The 15,446-nt window shown below is 36.8% G+C and overlaps 1 protein-coding gene across 3 annotated transcripts in view; it reads right to left on the minus strand.

Annotated features, from left to right (window-relative positions):
- RC3H2 (ring finger and CCCH-type domains 2) overlaps window positions 1-13,631 on the minus strand; it is a 52,819-nt gene extending 39,188 nt beyond the window's left edge. For 2 of the 3 annotated variants that reach the window (XM_047069160.1, XM_047069166.1), the window contains exons 1-3: window positions 13,309-13,631; window positions 6,621-6,918; window positions 2,725-2,842 (exon numbers count right to left, since the gene is read on the minus strand). In XM_047069160.1, the coding sequence (XP_046925116.1) occupies window positions 2,725-2,842; window positions 6,621-6,851 (349 nt within the window). In that variant the 5' untranslated portion in view covers window positions 6,852-6,918; window positions 13,309-13,631. The remainder of the gene's footprint in view (window positions 1-2,724; window positions 2,843-6,620; window positions 6,919-13,308) is intronic. The other variant, XM_047069154.1, reaches the window with a different exon arrangement.
- Between the last annotated feature and the right edge of the window lie 1,815 nt (window positions 13,632-15,446).

Below are 15,446 nucleotides of genomic sequence, written 5' to 3' on the forward strand. Positions count from 1 at the left end.
TTGTAATGAATCCTCTGTAAGATACTTGGTTTTAACATGAGTGTTCTATCTCTGTTTATTACTATTTTGTGGTAACAGGAGCCTAATTTTTAGTTAAAGTTTTATTTGGGTATCCTGTTCTCTGGGTTGTATGGTGCCCCTCAAGAGAGTACTTTGGATTTATTTCATCTGTTCTCCAACCAGTTAATTAATGAAAAGTTTAATAATATAAAAACAGAGAGGGAGACAAACCATAAGAGACTCTTAAATACAGAGCATAATCTAAAAGTAATGATTAATAACAGCTCTAATTTTATCACATACACGATGTTTAGACTGTAACTTAATGGCAAGCTCTTAGATCATAATCCCTTTTCCTGACTCAAGGATATGCCCCAGCAATTCTTCCCTCTTTCCCACATCATTACTTCTTCCATTTCTATTTGATAGTTTCCATCAGCATTCCATAAAAACAAGCATGCTAAAGATAAATAAATCGTATTTTTTTTTTTAAAGTAGGTTCCACACCCAGCACGGAGCCCAACACTGGGTTCAAACTCACAATTCTGAGATCATGACCTGAGCAGAGATTAAGAGTCGGATGCATAATCAACTGAGCCACCCAGATGCCCCATAAATCTTTTTATTCATTCCTCTTTGCCTACCAGCTCTGTCCATTTCTTTCTTCTCTTTTGTAGCAAATTCTCTAGAGTTGTCTGTATTCATGATTTCCAAATTCCTTGCTTCACAATCTTGAAAGCCTACTTCAATTAAGTTGTTGCCACTGTCACTTCATCAAAACTGCTCTTCTCATGACAGCAATTACCTCCACTTTGCTAAATCAATGATCAACATTCCGTCCTTACCTTACTTGACATTTCACCAGCCCTCAACACAGATGACCACTCCTAATTCCTTTAAACATATTCTTTACTTGGCTTCCAGAACACTCCATTCTCTTGCTTTTCTACCTTCCTTTTTTTGTTTCCCCAGTCTTTTCTTTTTTGATTTTATCTTTTCTTCCTGACTTCTTAATGTTAAAAGGCCTCAGGATCCAGTTTTTGTTTTCTTTTCTATCTGCATTCACTACTTAGAAGATCTTAGGCAATCTTATTAATTTCTTTAAATACTATCCATATGTTAATAACTCCCAAAGGTACAACTTCTATACCCCTCCTTAACATACATCCACTGGTTATTCAATAGCATCTAAATGAAGATTTGACACCTCAAACATAACACGACTAAAATTTAATTCCTGATCTTCTCATCTAAACCTGATCTACCTAGAGTTTTCCTTGTCTAAGTTGATGGCAACCTCTCTTTCCAGGTGCTCAGACCCCAAAACCCAAGAGTCATCTTTGATTCTGCTCTTTCTCTCATACCGTATGTCCAATAACTTAGGAAATCCTCTTGACTCAATCTTCAAAATATATTCAGGCCATCCACTCACTACCTCCACTGCTACTAACCTTGTTCTATTAGCTTATTAACCAATACTCTGCTCCTAACCTTGGCTTCTACACTGAATTCTCAACAGAGCAGCGAGACAAATCCTTTAAACATTGGTTAGACTGTGTCACTCCTCTGCTTAAAACCCTACAGAGACTACCCAATTTTACTAAGAATAAAAGCTCAAGTCTTTAAAATGGCTTGCAGGTCTGTACATTATCTGGCCTCACCATTTCTTTTCATCTGTCTCATACTATTCTTCCCCTCACTCACACTGCTCCAGGCACACTCTCCTATTATTGTTCTTTGAAGACGCTAGGCATGACTAGAGGACTTTGCTATTGCCCTTGGGTGGAACAGTCTTTTCCCAGGAACCTACATGGCTAACTACCTCACCTCTTTCATCTCAAGTTTCAAAGCTACCTTTTTAATGAGGCCTACATTAACCACTTTATGTAAAATTGCAACGTGCCCTTGTCCCCTCACTCTGACATTTCTGATCCCTCTAGCTGTACTATTTCATTTCCATAATAATTATGAATTATAACATATAATCTTTTTATTCGCTTATTGTTTATTATGCTTTCTCCATTTTCTAAAATGTAAATGCTATGAGGGCAAGCATTTCGTTAATGTATGCCAAGTACCAAAATAGTGCCTGGCACTTAGTACAGGTTCGTTAGATATCTGTCCAATAAATGAATGAATGAATGAACAAGGTAGATAGGCTAAGTTTCTCAAGGAAGTGACTATGTTCAAAATATTGAACAGTACAAAGCACAGAGCAGGTATAAAATAAATGCTTCATTAATTCAACTATGATGTGCTGGTAAAGGGTATGCAGTGATGAATAAGACAGAATTGTATTTGTCATCACACTTAAAATAACTTATTGCACTTACATGCCTATCTCCCCCAACAGACTGAGGGTTCTGTGAAAGCAGGGACCCTAGCCACCATAAGTGCCAAACAAAATTGAATTAATACATGAAATTGTCTCAGTAGGACTTACTAAAATTAATATTCTGCTACAAAACTATTAATGTATATAAATACTGTATAAATCTCAATATGTAGTGTGTCTGATGAATTCTTAAATTAAAAACAATACTAGCTATTTTCAGAAAATAATACAATGCTCTCCATCAGAAAGTTTTCCCAAGAATTCTCCAAACTCATTTTTTAAAACTCAGAATTATTTAATAGGGTATCAACATCAAGTCTTTCAAGGTAAAAATATTACCAAGTCCTGCTCACCAGTAAAACACTTTTTTTGTGTAAAGGGGAACTTACCTTTACCTCCACTTAGTGGTTTTAAGTAGAGTGCCAAATCCTCAACACATTTCTTTGCAACCTCATAGTGTTTGTTCTCACCTAGATTACTTAACTTTATTGACTGATGATCTGGTACCTAAAAACAAAGAAGAATGGAAGAAATACATTTATCCAGCTCATGGAACTTTTATTTATATATTTGATAATAATCTTGGTGTGTATAAAATTATAACACAGAGATAATACATCAAAATAGTTTAAGTAAAATTGAAGACAAACACATAGCCAAACTGCTAAGAACCAAGGATATTATACTTAACAGCAGGGGCTAAGTGTATTAATAAATGGAAAAAGAAGTAGTTAATATCATATCAATGTATGTTTTTAAAAATTTTTTTTAACATTTACTTATTTTTGAGAGACAGAGAGAGATAGAGCATGTGCAGGGGACAGGCACAGAGAGAAGGAGACACAGAATCTGAAGCAGGCTCCAGGCTCTGAGCTGTCAGCACAGAGCCTGATGTGGGGCTCGAACTCAGGGACTGCGAGATCATGACCTCAGCCGAAGTCGGATGCCTAACCAACTGAGCCACCCAGGCGCCCCTATCAATGTATATATCTTAGGGTTGATAACTATGGTAGAATTTTGACAGATGTTAACATTAGGGGAAGCTGCAGAAAATTATATGGGTTCTCTGTATACTATTTTTTGGAAGTTTTTAAAAAAGTTTTTCAAAATAAAAAGTAGGAAGGAAAAAAACTACTTAGCACCTTCTCACTATATAATTTTCTTATTTTATTTATTGCTTATGGTCTGTCCCCTCTTGGTACAACAAGCACCACAAGACACAGTATTCTTTTCTTTTCTATGTAAACTCCACCACCAACTTGGGGCTCGAACTCACAACTCCAAGATCAACAGCTGCATGTTCTACCAACTGAGCCAGCCAGACACCCCGCAAAACACAGTATACTTAACAAAATGTCAAAACTTGGGACGTAAACTGCAGCTCTGCCACTTCTATGAGCGACCCTGAGTAAATCATTTAACTGCTCCAAGTTATGGTTTCCCTATTTGAAAAATGGAGATGAAAAATCCCTGTTTTATAGTGCCACTATGGAAATTCAGTTTAATCTAACAATCATTTGTATTTATGGAGTGCTTAATATCCAAACATACTTGCAGGCACTAGGCATGTATCGGTGAGCAAAACAGACAAAATTTCTTGCCCTTGTACCTTACATTCTAGTGAAGAGAGGATGGAGCCAATAAATTCAAAAACATTAACAAATAAATGGGTAATAATGATAGAAAGTGATAAGTAAGAATTACACAGCAAAGATAAGAGGGATTGGGAGTGCTGGAGAGGAATTGCAATTTTAAAAGGGGTGGTAGCATAGGCTTCCTTAGGAATCATGACATTTGAATAAACACTCGAGAAAGATAATAAACATTCTAGACAAAGATAACAGTCACTACAAAAGCCCTCAGGTGGGAACATGTTTGGCATATTTAACAACTGGCTAGGAAGCAGTATGGCTTAAGCAGAAAGACTGAAGCCAGTAGTAACAGGTGGGGCTTTAACAGTAATAGAAATCACATTGTGTAGGCCTGCAGACCATTAAGGACCAATTGAGAGAACATTTATAAATGATAAAACATAGTAACTGACCAACATAGCAGACATAAAATGGTAGCCAGTATTATCACAAAAAGTCTCCAATATTGTATTGGATCTAAGACGCCACTGTTTGCAAAAGGCACTGTGGAAAAAAATGCTGACAATTATGATATATTATTAATTACATCTAGATGCATCTAGATTTCAGAGTGTCTAACTGGAATATGGACATTTAAGAGAAACATGCTTCAGGGCCACCTGGGTGGCTCAGTCGGTTGAACGTCTGACTTTGGCTCAGGTCATGATCTCGTGGTTTGTGAGTCCCATGTTGGGCTCTGTGCTAACAGCTCAGACCCTAGAGCCTTCAGAGTCTGTCTCTCTCTCTCTCTCTCAAAAATAAATAAACATTAAAAAAAATATATGCTTTAAAACAAACACTTCAAATATCAAGATACTAAAAGAATGGAGTATTTTTAAAAATTTATTGTTTATTTTTGAGAAAGAGAGACAGAAGGCATGCAGAAGCTTGGGGAGAGGGTCACAAGGAAGAAAGGAGGGGGGAGGGGGGGAAGGAAGGAAGGGGGGAGGGAGGAGTGAGAGAGAGAGGGAGGGAGGGATGGAGGGAGGGAGAAAGGGGGAGGGAGAGCAAGCTGGAGAGGGTCAGAGGGAGAGAATTCTAAGCAGACTCTACACTCAATGCACAGCCAGGTGCAGGCTTGATCCCACAATCCTGGGATCATGACCTGAGCGGAAATCAAGAGTCAGACGTTCAACCGACTAGGCCACCCAGGTGTCCCAAGAATGGAGTATTTTTAATTCACTGAATTTTCTAAGAAGTGATTAATCAGAAAAGTCCTTACTTTCTTGCTTTTATATACAGTGCATGATGTACAGAATTTCATCTTCTTCCTCACCTGTAAAATGGGGATAATAACTAAACAGCTAAGGTAAGAATTAGTAATGATTTAGTAATATTTACTAAATTTTTTACTAAGATATTAGTAATATTTACTATCACACCTAACATAAAACAGGCCCTCATTTAATGGAAATTATTAAAAATCTAGGGTCTTGGTCTGATTCACTAAAATGATTATAAAAAAGAAATATTTATTTTATAACACATGAACCGAAAAAACTATACAGAATTTGTTACAGATACTCTGGAAATTGGTTTTCTCTCTCTCTCTCTCTCTATATATATATATCCCCAAATAGACCTTATTTTCTCGTTTGTAATATTATTCTAAAAGTCAAGTGAAGTTAAAAAGAAAATCCCAAAACCTCCATTTGAGGATCCTAGGGGGTTGATATTTGGCCAAAGTTTCGATTACATTTCTTTTTGTATGCAATAATAAATAAAAGCTTATATGTGATTATTTAAAAATCTTCCTTGGGGCGCCTGGGTGGCTCAGTCTGTTAAGCGTCCAGCTCTTGATTTTGGCTCAGGGAACAATCTCACAGTTTTGTGAGTTCAAGCCTCATGTGAGGCACTGCACTTACCATGAGGAGCCTGCTTCGGATTCTCCCTCTCTCTCTGTCCCTCCCCTTGCTTATCTCTCAAATAAACTTAAAAATAATGTTATCCACCAAAATCACTTATTTTTGAAAAATATTTATTTTTGAGAGAGCGCAAGTGGTGGAGGGGCAGAGGATATGAAGCAGGCTCATGTTGACAGGTTGGTAGCAGTGAGCCCAATGTGGGGCTCAAACTCACAAACTGCGAGATCACAACCTGAGCTGAAGTCAGACGCTCAACTGACTGAGCCACCCAGGGGCCCCACAACCAAAATCACTTATAAACATAAATTTTGACCACAGCATTGAACACAATGAAATATAGAATTATAATAAAATTTATGGTTTTGCCTAAGGATTTATGACATTATCTAAAAAAAATCTTTTGCAGAATACAATCATGGTGTCAGGTACGATGAATATTTTTTGTGTCTCAAGTATCACTAGACACACGTTGTACCCCTTAATGGACAAAGTTCTATAATTATTGCATATACCAAATTAGTAAAATCTTATTTATTTATTTATTTATTTATTTATTTATTTATTTAGAGAGAAAGAGAGAGTGCGAGAGAGAGTGAGCAGGGGAGGGGCAGAAAGAGACAGAGGAGAGAGAGAATCCCAAGCAGGCTTTGCTCTGTCACCACAGAGCCCAACGCGGGGCTAGAACTCACAAACTGTGAGATCATGACTGGAGCTAAAATCAAGAGTTGGGCACTCAACCAACATAGCCACCCAGGTGCCCCCCAAATGAGTAAAATCTTGAAAGGTTACCTGGGCTCCAACTAACTGGAGAAGTGCGAAGTTGACAGGAAGCACATCAATGTCTGTGTTGATGGCAGTCTGGTCAAAAGGACAAGCTTTTCGGTGAAGTTTATTCAAGCAGGTCTTGCAGACAGTGTGTGAACAACCTAAACTGATGGGTTTGTGCACATTCTCATCAAATTCATTATAGCAGATTGGACAGGACAGAAATTCTGTCCATTGAGCTGCCTGCACAGGCATTGTGGAAGCTGGATGCTCGGGTTAGCAGTCTAGCAGATCATTATTTTGCTGTGTAGTGTTTTGTGAGCTGGAAATGGACAAAAGTAAGAATTAACCACATATTCATCATTCACCTTGAAAGAGTTAACTGCTTTAGTCAACCATCACAACTTCAAAACCTAAAACATTCTGAATAATTATATGCTTTGGATGTCTTTAAGTCTATTTGCTGAATTTGTTAAATTTCTGAAATTTGGTCCAGAAACAATATCTGGATAGTGTCCTTTTCAACTAAACATATTTATATTGGTTGCTCATATAACAGTTGAGTATCAAAGCTTTCATGTATTTTTCTTAATGATCACATCAAATTAGTAGATTAACTTTCCATGTTTCATTTTTACAAACACAAATTACTTTGGGTTGCTTGAGTGTTTTGGACAGCTACTGCTCCAAAACATATTAAGAAATGGCTTAAGATACTGGACTTTGAAAACTACTGATCCAAAGAATACTGTAGTGAGTCAAGTGTGAAAAAACAGCCACCTGAATGACCAAGTCAGTCAAGGATATGTTCAACTTGGCAGCTTCACAAAAGAGGAAATCTCTGTGGTCAAGATTTGACTAACAGGCTAACAGAAGTAATGAAAATCAAAGTATGTGAGATATAATGATAGAGCAATCTGTCCAAAAATGGGAAAAAAAAAAAAAGAAAACAAAAAAACAAAGATTCTGACCTTAAAATACAGTGCCAAAGTTAAGGGGGGGGGGGAATGTCTTACAAATCTAGAATGTGGCTCCCCACAATACTTTTGACAAAACACACCATTTAGTAAGATACATATATACAACCCAAAACTGTCAGGTCCAATGACCAAATATAGAAAAATAAATATTCTCATCTAATAATTCTAAGCATAAAAAAAGCAAAATATAATTTTTTATTTTTACATACGATTAAAAGGCACATGTAAAAAAAAGATTAAATTTTTCTTTTTCCTAAGATTAAAATGCTTACCCCATAATTTTTAATAAGATAAAATACCTGGTGCCAAAACTATACTGTACTCTAATTTAAAATCTTTAGGTACCTAACAAACATTCTGTGTTTCACAAATTTTTCATATCTTCCAATTCAAAAGTTACATAAGTCTGACAAAGGCACTCTGGTGAACAAGAAATCCAGGTATTTAGGGCAATTAAATATCTAATACTTTATTTCATAAGAATGTTTACCAACCCAGATATCTTAGTTCCACAGAAATTAGATGTGTAAGCCTACAGTCAGATCAAGACAGAAAAGTATGTAACTGGTTCTCCAATATCTCCACATCCAAATGAAGAATTCTGTTAGCCTTTATTTTGCTTTTATATTCACATAAACTAAGGTTTTAAAAAATATCTTGGTAAATGAATCACAGGGCTTGTTATATAAAAAGCACCCTGTACAAATTTCTCCTCAAACAGCTCTAATGCAAAGTATCTAGTATCTTTATTTTTAAACTAGTCAAATCTTGCAAGTTATATTTATTTTGTAACTTTCACCCTTCCATTGCCACACCTATTAATGCCACCAATCTTAAAACCAGTTTGCTTTCAACTTTAGAGATGAGCACTAAACAGGTGAACATATCATTTCCTGAAACTATTAAATGTTCAGTTTTCTAGGCTGCAGAATTATATAAGGAAAAGGCTTCTGAGGAACAATGCATCTTATCTTAAATCTACTACTGAGAGCCTTAATTTAGTTAATAACCTGAACCGATAAAATATTTATCAAAACAAGATCCTACATCTATTTTTTCATAACAGCCACCTGTTTGGAAATGCTAATTTTGTGGTATCATAGCCACTGCGTAATAGGAAACTAGCAGCAAATACTCTTTCCTTATTTAGTTTTCCAAGATCATCCTGAAATGCTTTACATTAGTAAATTGGGGGTAGGGGGCACTTAAGTTTGAACTAAACATAACACTATCTTTCATATTTTCTTTCACCTGTTTTCAGTATTTCAAACTACTCAAGAATATACTTGATAGTTTTATGTCGTAACATCCTATATGCGCTTCTATGTCTATGAACACCAGATGCCACAGTAAAATTAATACTGAGAAGTTTAATTTCTAGTAAAAATTGAATATCTTTAAAAAAAAGAAAATTTCTGCCAAAATTAGTCAATAATCCCATCAAATTCTCCTGCTATGTGTCAGATTCTAACTTTCTGACGGGAAAAGAATTACTAAATTTTTCTTATGTAAGACATAAGGAAAGGCTTTTTTTTTTAATGTTTTTCTTAAGTACTGTTATCAATAAATTCTAGATTCCTCAATTAAGATAGAGACAAAATTTTATCTGAAACACAGAAGCAGCTTATATAGTCCACTAAAATGTTTAATTGGTGATGACAGAACTTTCATTTATTTAAAAAAGGCACTTTGCAAACATTTACCTAGAAAGCATTTTTTATAACCAAAAATGATAATAGCCCATTGTCTTTAAAATTTATTTTACTTTTTTAATGTTTATTTATTTTTCAGAGAGAAAGAGAGAACACAAGAAGGGGGTGGGGGTGGGGGGGCAGAGACAGACAGAATGTGAAGCAGGCTCCAGGCTCTGAGCTGTCAGTGCAGAGCCCAATGCGGGGCTCAAACCAGGAGATCTTGACCTGAGTTGAAATTGGACGCTCAACCAACTGAGCCATCCAGGTGCCCCTCTTTATCATTTATTTTAAAAAGTATCTACATGAGCCATGGCAAGCTAAGAATACATACCAATGCGTAAAACTTCTAAATTTTTACTAATAATTCTATAGTAATTTACTTAATTCTATGTATGTCTAAATTGCTAATTACATTTAGTTAATAGTCAAATAAAGTATCCAACCTGAAGATACTCCCAAAACATCTCAAACTGAGATAAAATGGATTAAAAAGCCCACAACTAAAAAATGAGAAGCCCACAACTCTAGATACATAGAGACTATTTAAGAAAAACATTCTAATTAAATTACTTGTATTAACTAATTTCAGTTACTAGTTAGTAAATTTGAAGAAAGATGATAAATCATAGAAGAAACACTACATTAGAGGTAGACCTTAAACAGATTTTTCCTTAAGTAATTTTTCGAGCTCTAAGTTCCTTGTTATAAATACTAACTTGTAAAATAGGAAAAGTAATTAATAGACATCTCTCATATGATACAAACTGCACATTGCTCTATTAAGAGCAAACTGCATACCAGCTAAGTACTTTCATTTTTTGTTATTAGTCTACCATGATATTATGCAGCCAGTTCTGGACTATGTCTCCAGATTTTAAAATGCCAGAATAAAGTTTATGCTTCTTTCAGTATTGTATAATAAAAAATATCTAGTATTTTACAATTCTCTTCATAAACACATGAACATTAGGGCTCAAGTCTGTTAAGACATTCATTGTTTTCATTTCAGTTTACTCATATGAGGAGTTTAAGCTACTGAAATGAAAAGTACCGAAGAGTACTTCTCAATTCAGAAATCTTACAAATAATTAGTTTTGGACTTCAAAAATTATATTTAAAGCATTTTAGGTACAATTGAAACCTTAACCTATAAAACAAGCAAACGAAGCCAATGGAAATAATGTGCACGCTCTAAAACTCAGCAAACATACTAAAAGCACTAGAGAAAAAGGAACTGAGGTACAATTTTAAAGACTACTAATATAAATGACTTTAGTATAAATTAAGAAAGCTATAGGACTCAAGTTGTTTTTTTTTTCCTCTTAAATCCACTATGAGGTTGAACTCAGTTTGTTAATCAGTATGAGATTTAACTTTCTGTGTCTTCTAATAGAACACTAATGGGATAATTTTCTATTTTAATTAATATAACCAATAAAGTTTTGCATTAGCAATGACAAGACAAACAATATTTATTTTTGAGACAGAACTTACTCACTTCTGCCTATCAAATAATGGCCACTGGATAACTTTACCCTTCAGATTACCAAAGTCCTTATTAGCCTTTTTGATTATTCTGATTGCAAGATGATATTCTGTCAGGAAATTTTTGGTTTTCATGTGTCTACTTTGATTCAGATAATTTATTTCTCAGAAGAGCAGTGATGCTTTAAACAGTGCTAACAGAAACACAATGTGAGCTGCAAGTAATTTAAAGTTTTCTAGTTGTCATATTAAAAAAGGAAAAAACACATGAAATCAATTTTAATAATATAATTTATCCCAATTTATCCAAAATATCATTTCAACATGTAATTAATGTAAAAAATTACTAAGATAGTTTAAATTCTTTTTTTTTGTACTAAGTCTTTGAAATGTGGTGCATAGTTTATTTTACATTTACACCACATCTCAACTCACACTAGCCACCTTGCAAGTGCTCAACTGTCACATGTGGCTATTGGCTTGTACTGGACGATGCAACTCTAGAGTACTTAAAGTTATAAAATAATACTCAAAACTAACTTTTATTCAGAATTTGAGGTGAAAGTCACAACTACACTTAAGAACTTTTCATCAAACTAGAAAACCCAAGGAACATAATGATGTGCCTTACAACGTTTATGAGGCAGGATGCAAAACATTACTCTTAATTTTCAGCTAGCTTTATTTTACCACATGCTTCCTTTTTCCATAACTAGAAAGTGAAACTTCAACACAGTCCAACCAAAACAATAAGTGCTTACTATAATAAAGTCTTGCTATAAGTTTATCATTCTTAGACACTGTGTACAATGTTGTTGAAGTTCTATTTCTGAATATAAAATTTTGTGTTAAAAAAAAAATGCTTCCCCCCCCAAAAGAATTTTTGTTAGCTTTTTCAAACTGGAAGATACAGCAAACTGCAAAAGCAGAAAGTGAAATAATGAAAACATATGAACAAAGGACATAAGTCTTATATGTCGGGTCAACACAACAGTAATAACAGATCAGGAGGAACTCAAAGGATCCACTAATGAACAGGACTGTAATTAAATCTTCAAAGAATAGGAGGCAATTTGAATTTTAACATCTGCTTTTTCTAACATGTTTGGAATATACATTTAACATATTTTGTCCTAGCAATTTTCCAAACTCTAAAATTTGGGAAACATCAATCTCCAAATTGACAAAAATAGCAACATTTAAAAATGGTCTTTGACAGGATTTATGGCCTCTATTTCTTTAAAAATCAAATGTGGAAGTAAACAACACAAGAAAGAGATGCTAGAAAAGTGGTGTAGCTTTTTAGACCGATTAAAAAAAAAAGATAATAATGGCAGAATCCATGAACTTTTCTTAACGTTTGAAGAAGCCTTAACTAAATTTGCAAATTTAACGAGAAAAAAGCTGCAGAGACTAACTAAAACATTCGTTTCTTTGCTTTTGGGTGATATTATATCAGTGCAGCGTAGCAACATCAGCAATCAGGTTAACCAAAAGTTCCTATTGGAACTTAATAGTTTGACTAATGCAAAAATGGAAAAGAGACTACTTAAACACTTTATTTGGAATAAAAAGTCATTCTAATCACAGCGGTTTGGGGGAGAGTAGGAATTAAAAAGAAGAAGGGACCCAGGTAAGGGGAGAGTAGGAACTGAAAGAACGGAACCAGGAGGGGTTATTTAAAAAATAAAACGGGCTGGGAATCACAAGATTAGATCTACTTCATGTCAGTGATTACTTGAGACTATTTTGGTGTCAAGGTTCTACATGCCAGTATCTTACACTCCTCTGTGATGAGAAGGATGGAAATGACAGCTACTCTCATCTTCTCCCTTCCTGAAAGCTAAGAGCAGAGAAAAGTAGAGCTGCTTCTGAGAAACAAAGATGCTTTCTACCATTCTTCTAAGATGGTGGAAGAGTCTCCTTAAGAGGCTTCCCCAAGAAGGAAAAATGAAACAGGGAAAGAAGAAAGCCATAGCAAAATTCTCTGGCCATATTTCATGCCATAGGACCGTCACAGCCACTGTGCAACCACTCTGGTCCGGCTATCTCCCTCCCAGGAGGTTAAGCTCTCTCAGGGCATTGTTTGGCCGTGGTCCCTATTTACCACTCAGATCGCCTCCACCATCCCTGCGCTGAGATCTCAGGAAGCCCCAAGACAGAGAGCCGAAAAGCTAGGAGAGGACTTGGTTTCGAGGTCCTCCTCCAAAACCCCTCTTGCTAAGTGGTGTAGAAAAGGGAGAGAGAACCCTGGCCTTTGCTTGGGTGGGTTCCTTAGGGGTCAGTGGGTTCCCCTCGGCCGGTGTCGAAGGGAGGTGGCCATTTGCGCCGGGCGCTCGGTATTGAAAAAGCCCTACCAGGGAAAGGGGCCTCCGCAGGCCCCGGACTCCGGGCCCGGTCCGAGTGTCAGGTGCGGCCCTCAGTTCCCAACCCTCGGGGCACCGACGACGACAGCACACAGGCCCCGGGCTGCGACCGGTCTCCCGCCCGACCGCCGGGGACTTAGGGACCCAAGCTAGGGCCCGAGCCGCATCGTGCCCGCCCCCGCCCTACCTGTGGGGGCCCGGGCGGGGTCGCTAAGGGCCGCTCCCGGGAGCCCCGCGACGGCGCGGCTTGGCGACGGAGGCGCCTCGTCTCGCCGGGGCAGAGCTCGGCGGCGGTTTCACGACCTCAAACTCCATCGGGAGCTACAGGGACAGCCCCGTTGGCGGCGGCGGAGGCCGCGACGGGGCCTCCTCCTCCTCCCTCCGCCTCCGCCTCCTCCTCCTCCTCCTCTCCAAGGAGGCGGTCCTGGAGGGATCCCGACCTAGATCTCGCGAGAAGATACTCCCCCTTTCACGCGAGATCACGCAGGACAGGGCGTTAGGGAGGTGGAAGGGAGGAATAGTACCCCCCGCCACCTGGACTGCGCATCAGCTTCCCTCTGGCCGAGACTAACCACCCCCGTCACGTGACTAGGGAGCCCCGGAGCACTGTGGGAGGTGCTGTTAGGAGGCCTAGGCGAGCCGAAAGGGTTGATGGGAAACTCCCTGCACCTTCATCAGCGCCTTGAGCTAGCCTTTAACACTGCTGTGAGGCAGTGTCTGACTCCCCTCATGAAAAAAGTGGTCTCCCATTGAGCATAATCTGATACATGTATATTATATGCACTCGACCATAATTATACACTGACTCATTCCCCCAATCCTTCCACATATTTGACAATCTCCCTATTAAAAAAAACCAAAACAACAAAAAAACCAGCATTTGCTTGCCAGGCACTAACATATCTATTACAGAGAGTTCTTCACAAGCTGGCAGAGATCAAAATTCAAGCACAAATTCTGGCATTAATGTCTCAATAAATATTTGTTTAAGGATTTTTCACAGCAAGCTGTGAAGGTTAAATTCCTATTGTTTTTCTAGATGAAGAAACAGACTAGTATTAGAAATAAGGGAATTCGACTTTATGGACTGCTTACCATGTGCCAGGTCCTGTGTTAGGTAATAAATATTTCATTTTTACCATTTATTTTCGTTTTTATAGTTTATTCATCAAAATAATCCTAAAAAACTGATACTATGTACTCTTTGTTACTGAGAAACTGAAAAACACAGATTAAAAAATTGGCCACAAACTGTGATTAAACTGAAGTCATTTTCCAATGTGAAAACATATGTCCAACAAAGGCATGCATGAAGGTAAATCCAGTACAAATTTAGACATATGGACATGTAGTTTACAAGCTGTAATAAACTTAATATGTATGTGTATATATATGGTTATTACTATTATACTGTCATAATGTCAGGGAAACAAAAGTGTTTTTCAAAAAATATTTGTTGGCCAAAGACTTTTCTCCCATGCATTTGTATCCTTTCATTCTCTCCTATGACATAAATGCTAATCCAAGAGTAAGGTTCTCAATAATGGTTCATTTGTTCCACTATTTTCCATTTAACTAGATAGTAATGGAAGCATATATATGTATGTTTTTCATTTTACTGGCCAGTGTATATGACACTTTGCTAATATTTTCACGGGTGACCTATTATATTTAATATTACAATCCCAATTTCTGTTCCCTGGCACTCCCTATCCCTGCTTTATTTCCTCCAAGTCTGTTTTCAAAATCTGATATACATTGATTTTACTTGTTTACTGTCTTTCTCCCTCCACTAAAATACAAGCTTCATGAGACCAGGGATTTTTGTCTGTATATCTAACTTCTAGTACTACTGTAAGGATTCCATAAATATTTGTTGAGCGAATGAACAGGCAGAAGAAATAGTTTCATTCCATAAAATTCACAGATGTAGACAAAACACAAAGTTCTCCATTCCTATCTCCAGTTTATTTTTTCTTATGTAAACATATAGAATAGTTACATCCAAGGAAAAACAGCAAGGATTTTCTCTTATACCAAAGTAACAACCTACTTTTCCAAGATCCTTTATACATTAATGCAGTAAATGAAGAGGCGGAACTCAAACATGTTGTATCTTTCCCCATCATATCAGAAACACAAACAACTAAAAGTGAATGTTTTAAATGAATAAATTCAACACTTTACTTTGCCATACCTGCATTTTTCAAAAGATTCTATTTTCCTGGAATTGTTTATATACATCATGCAAACAGACACTCTCTAGGAATGTTCTGAGATCACTGTGTGCTACTGGACAGGAATAAATAAAAATAAATAACAACC

The sequence above is a fragment of the Lynx rufus genome, unplaced genomic scaffold (genome assembly GCF_022079265.1).
Source record: "Lynx rufus isolate CCGP_SWC_20201006 ecotype Redwood Valley unplaced genomic scaffold, mLynRuf1.p SCAF_10, whole genome shotgun sequence".
In the NCBI taxonomy this organism is placed as follows: Eukaryota; Metazoa; Chordata; class Mammalia; order Carnivora; family Felidae; genus Lynx; species Lynx rufus.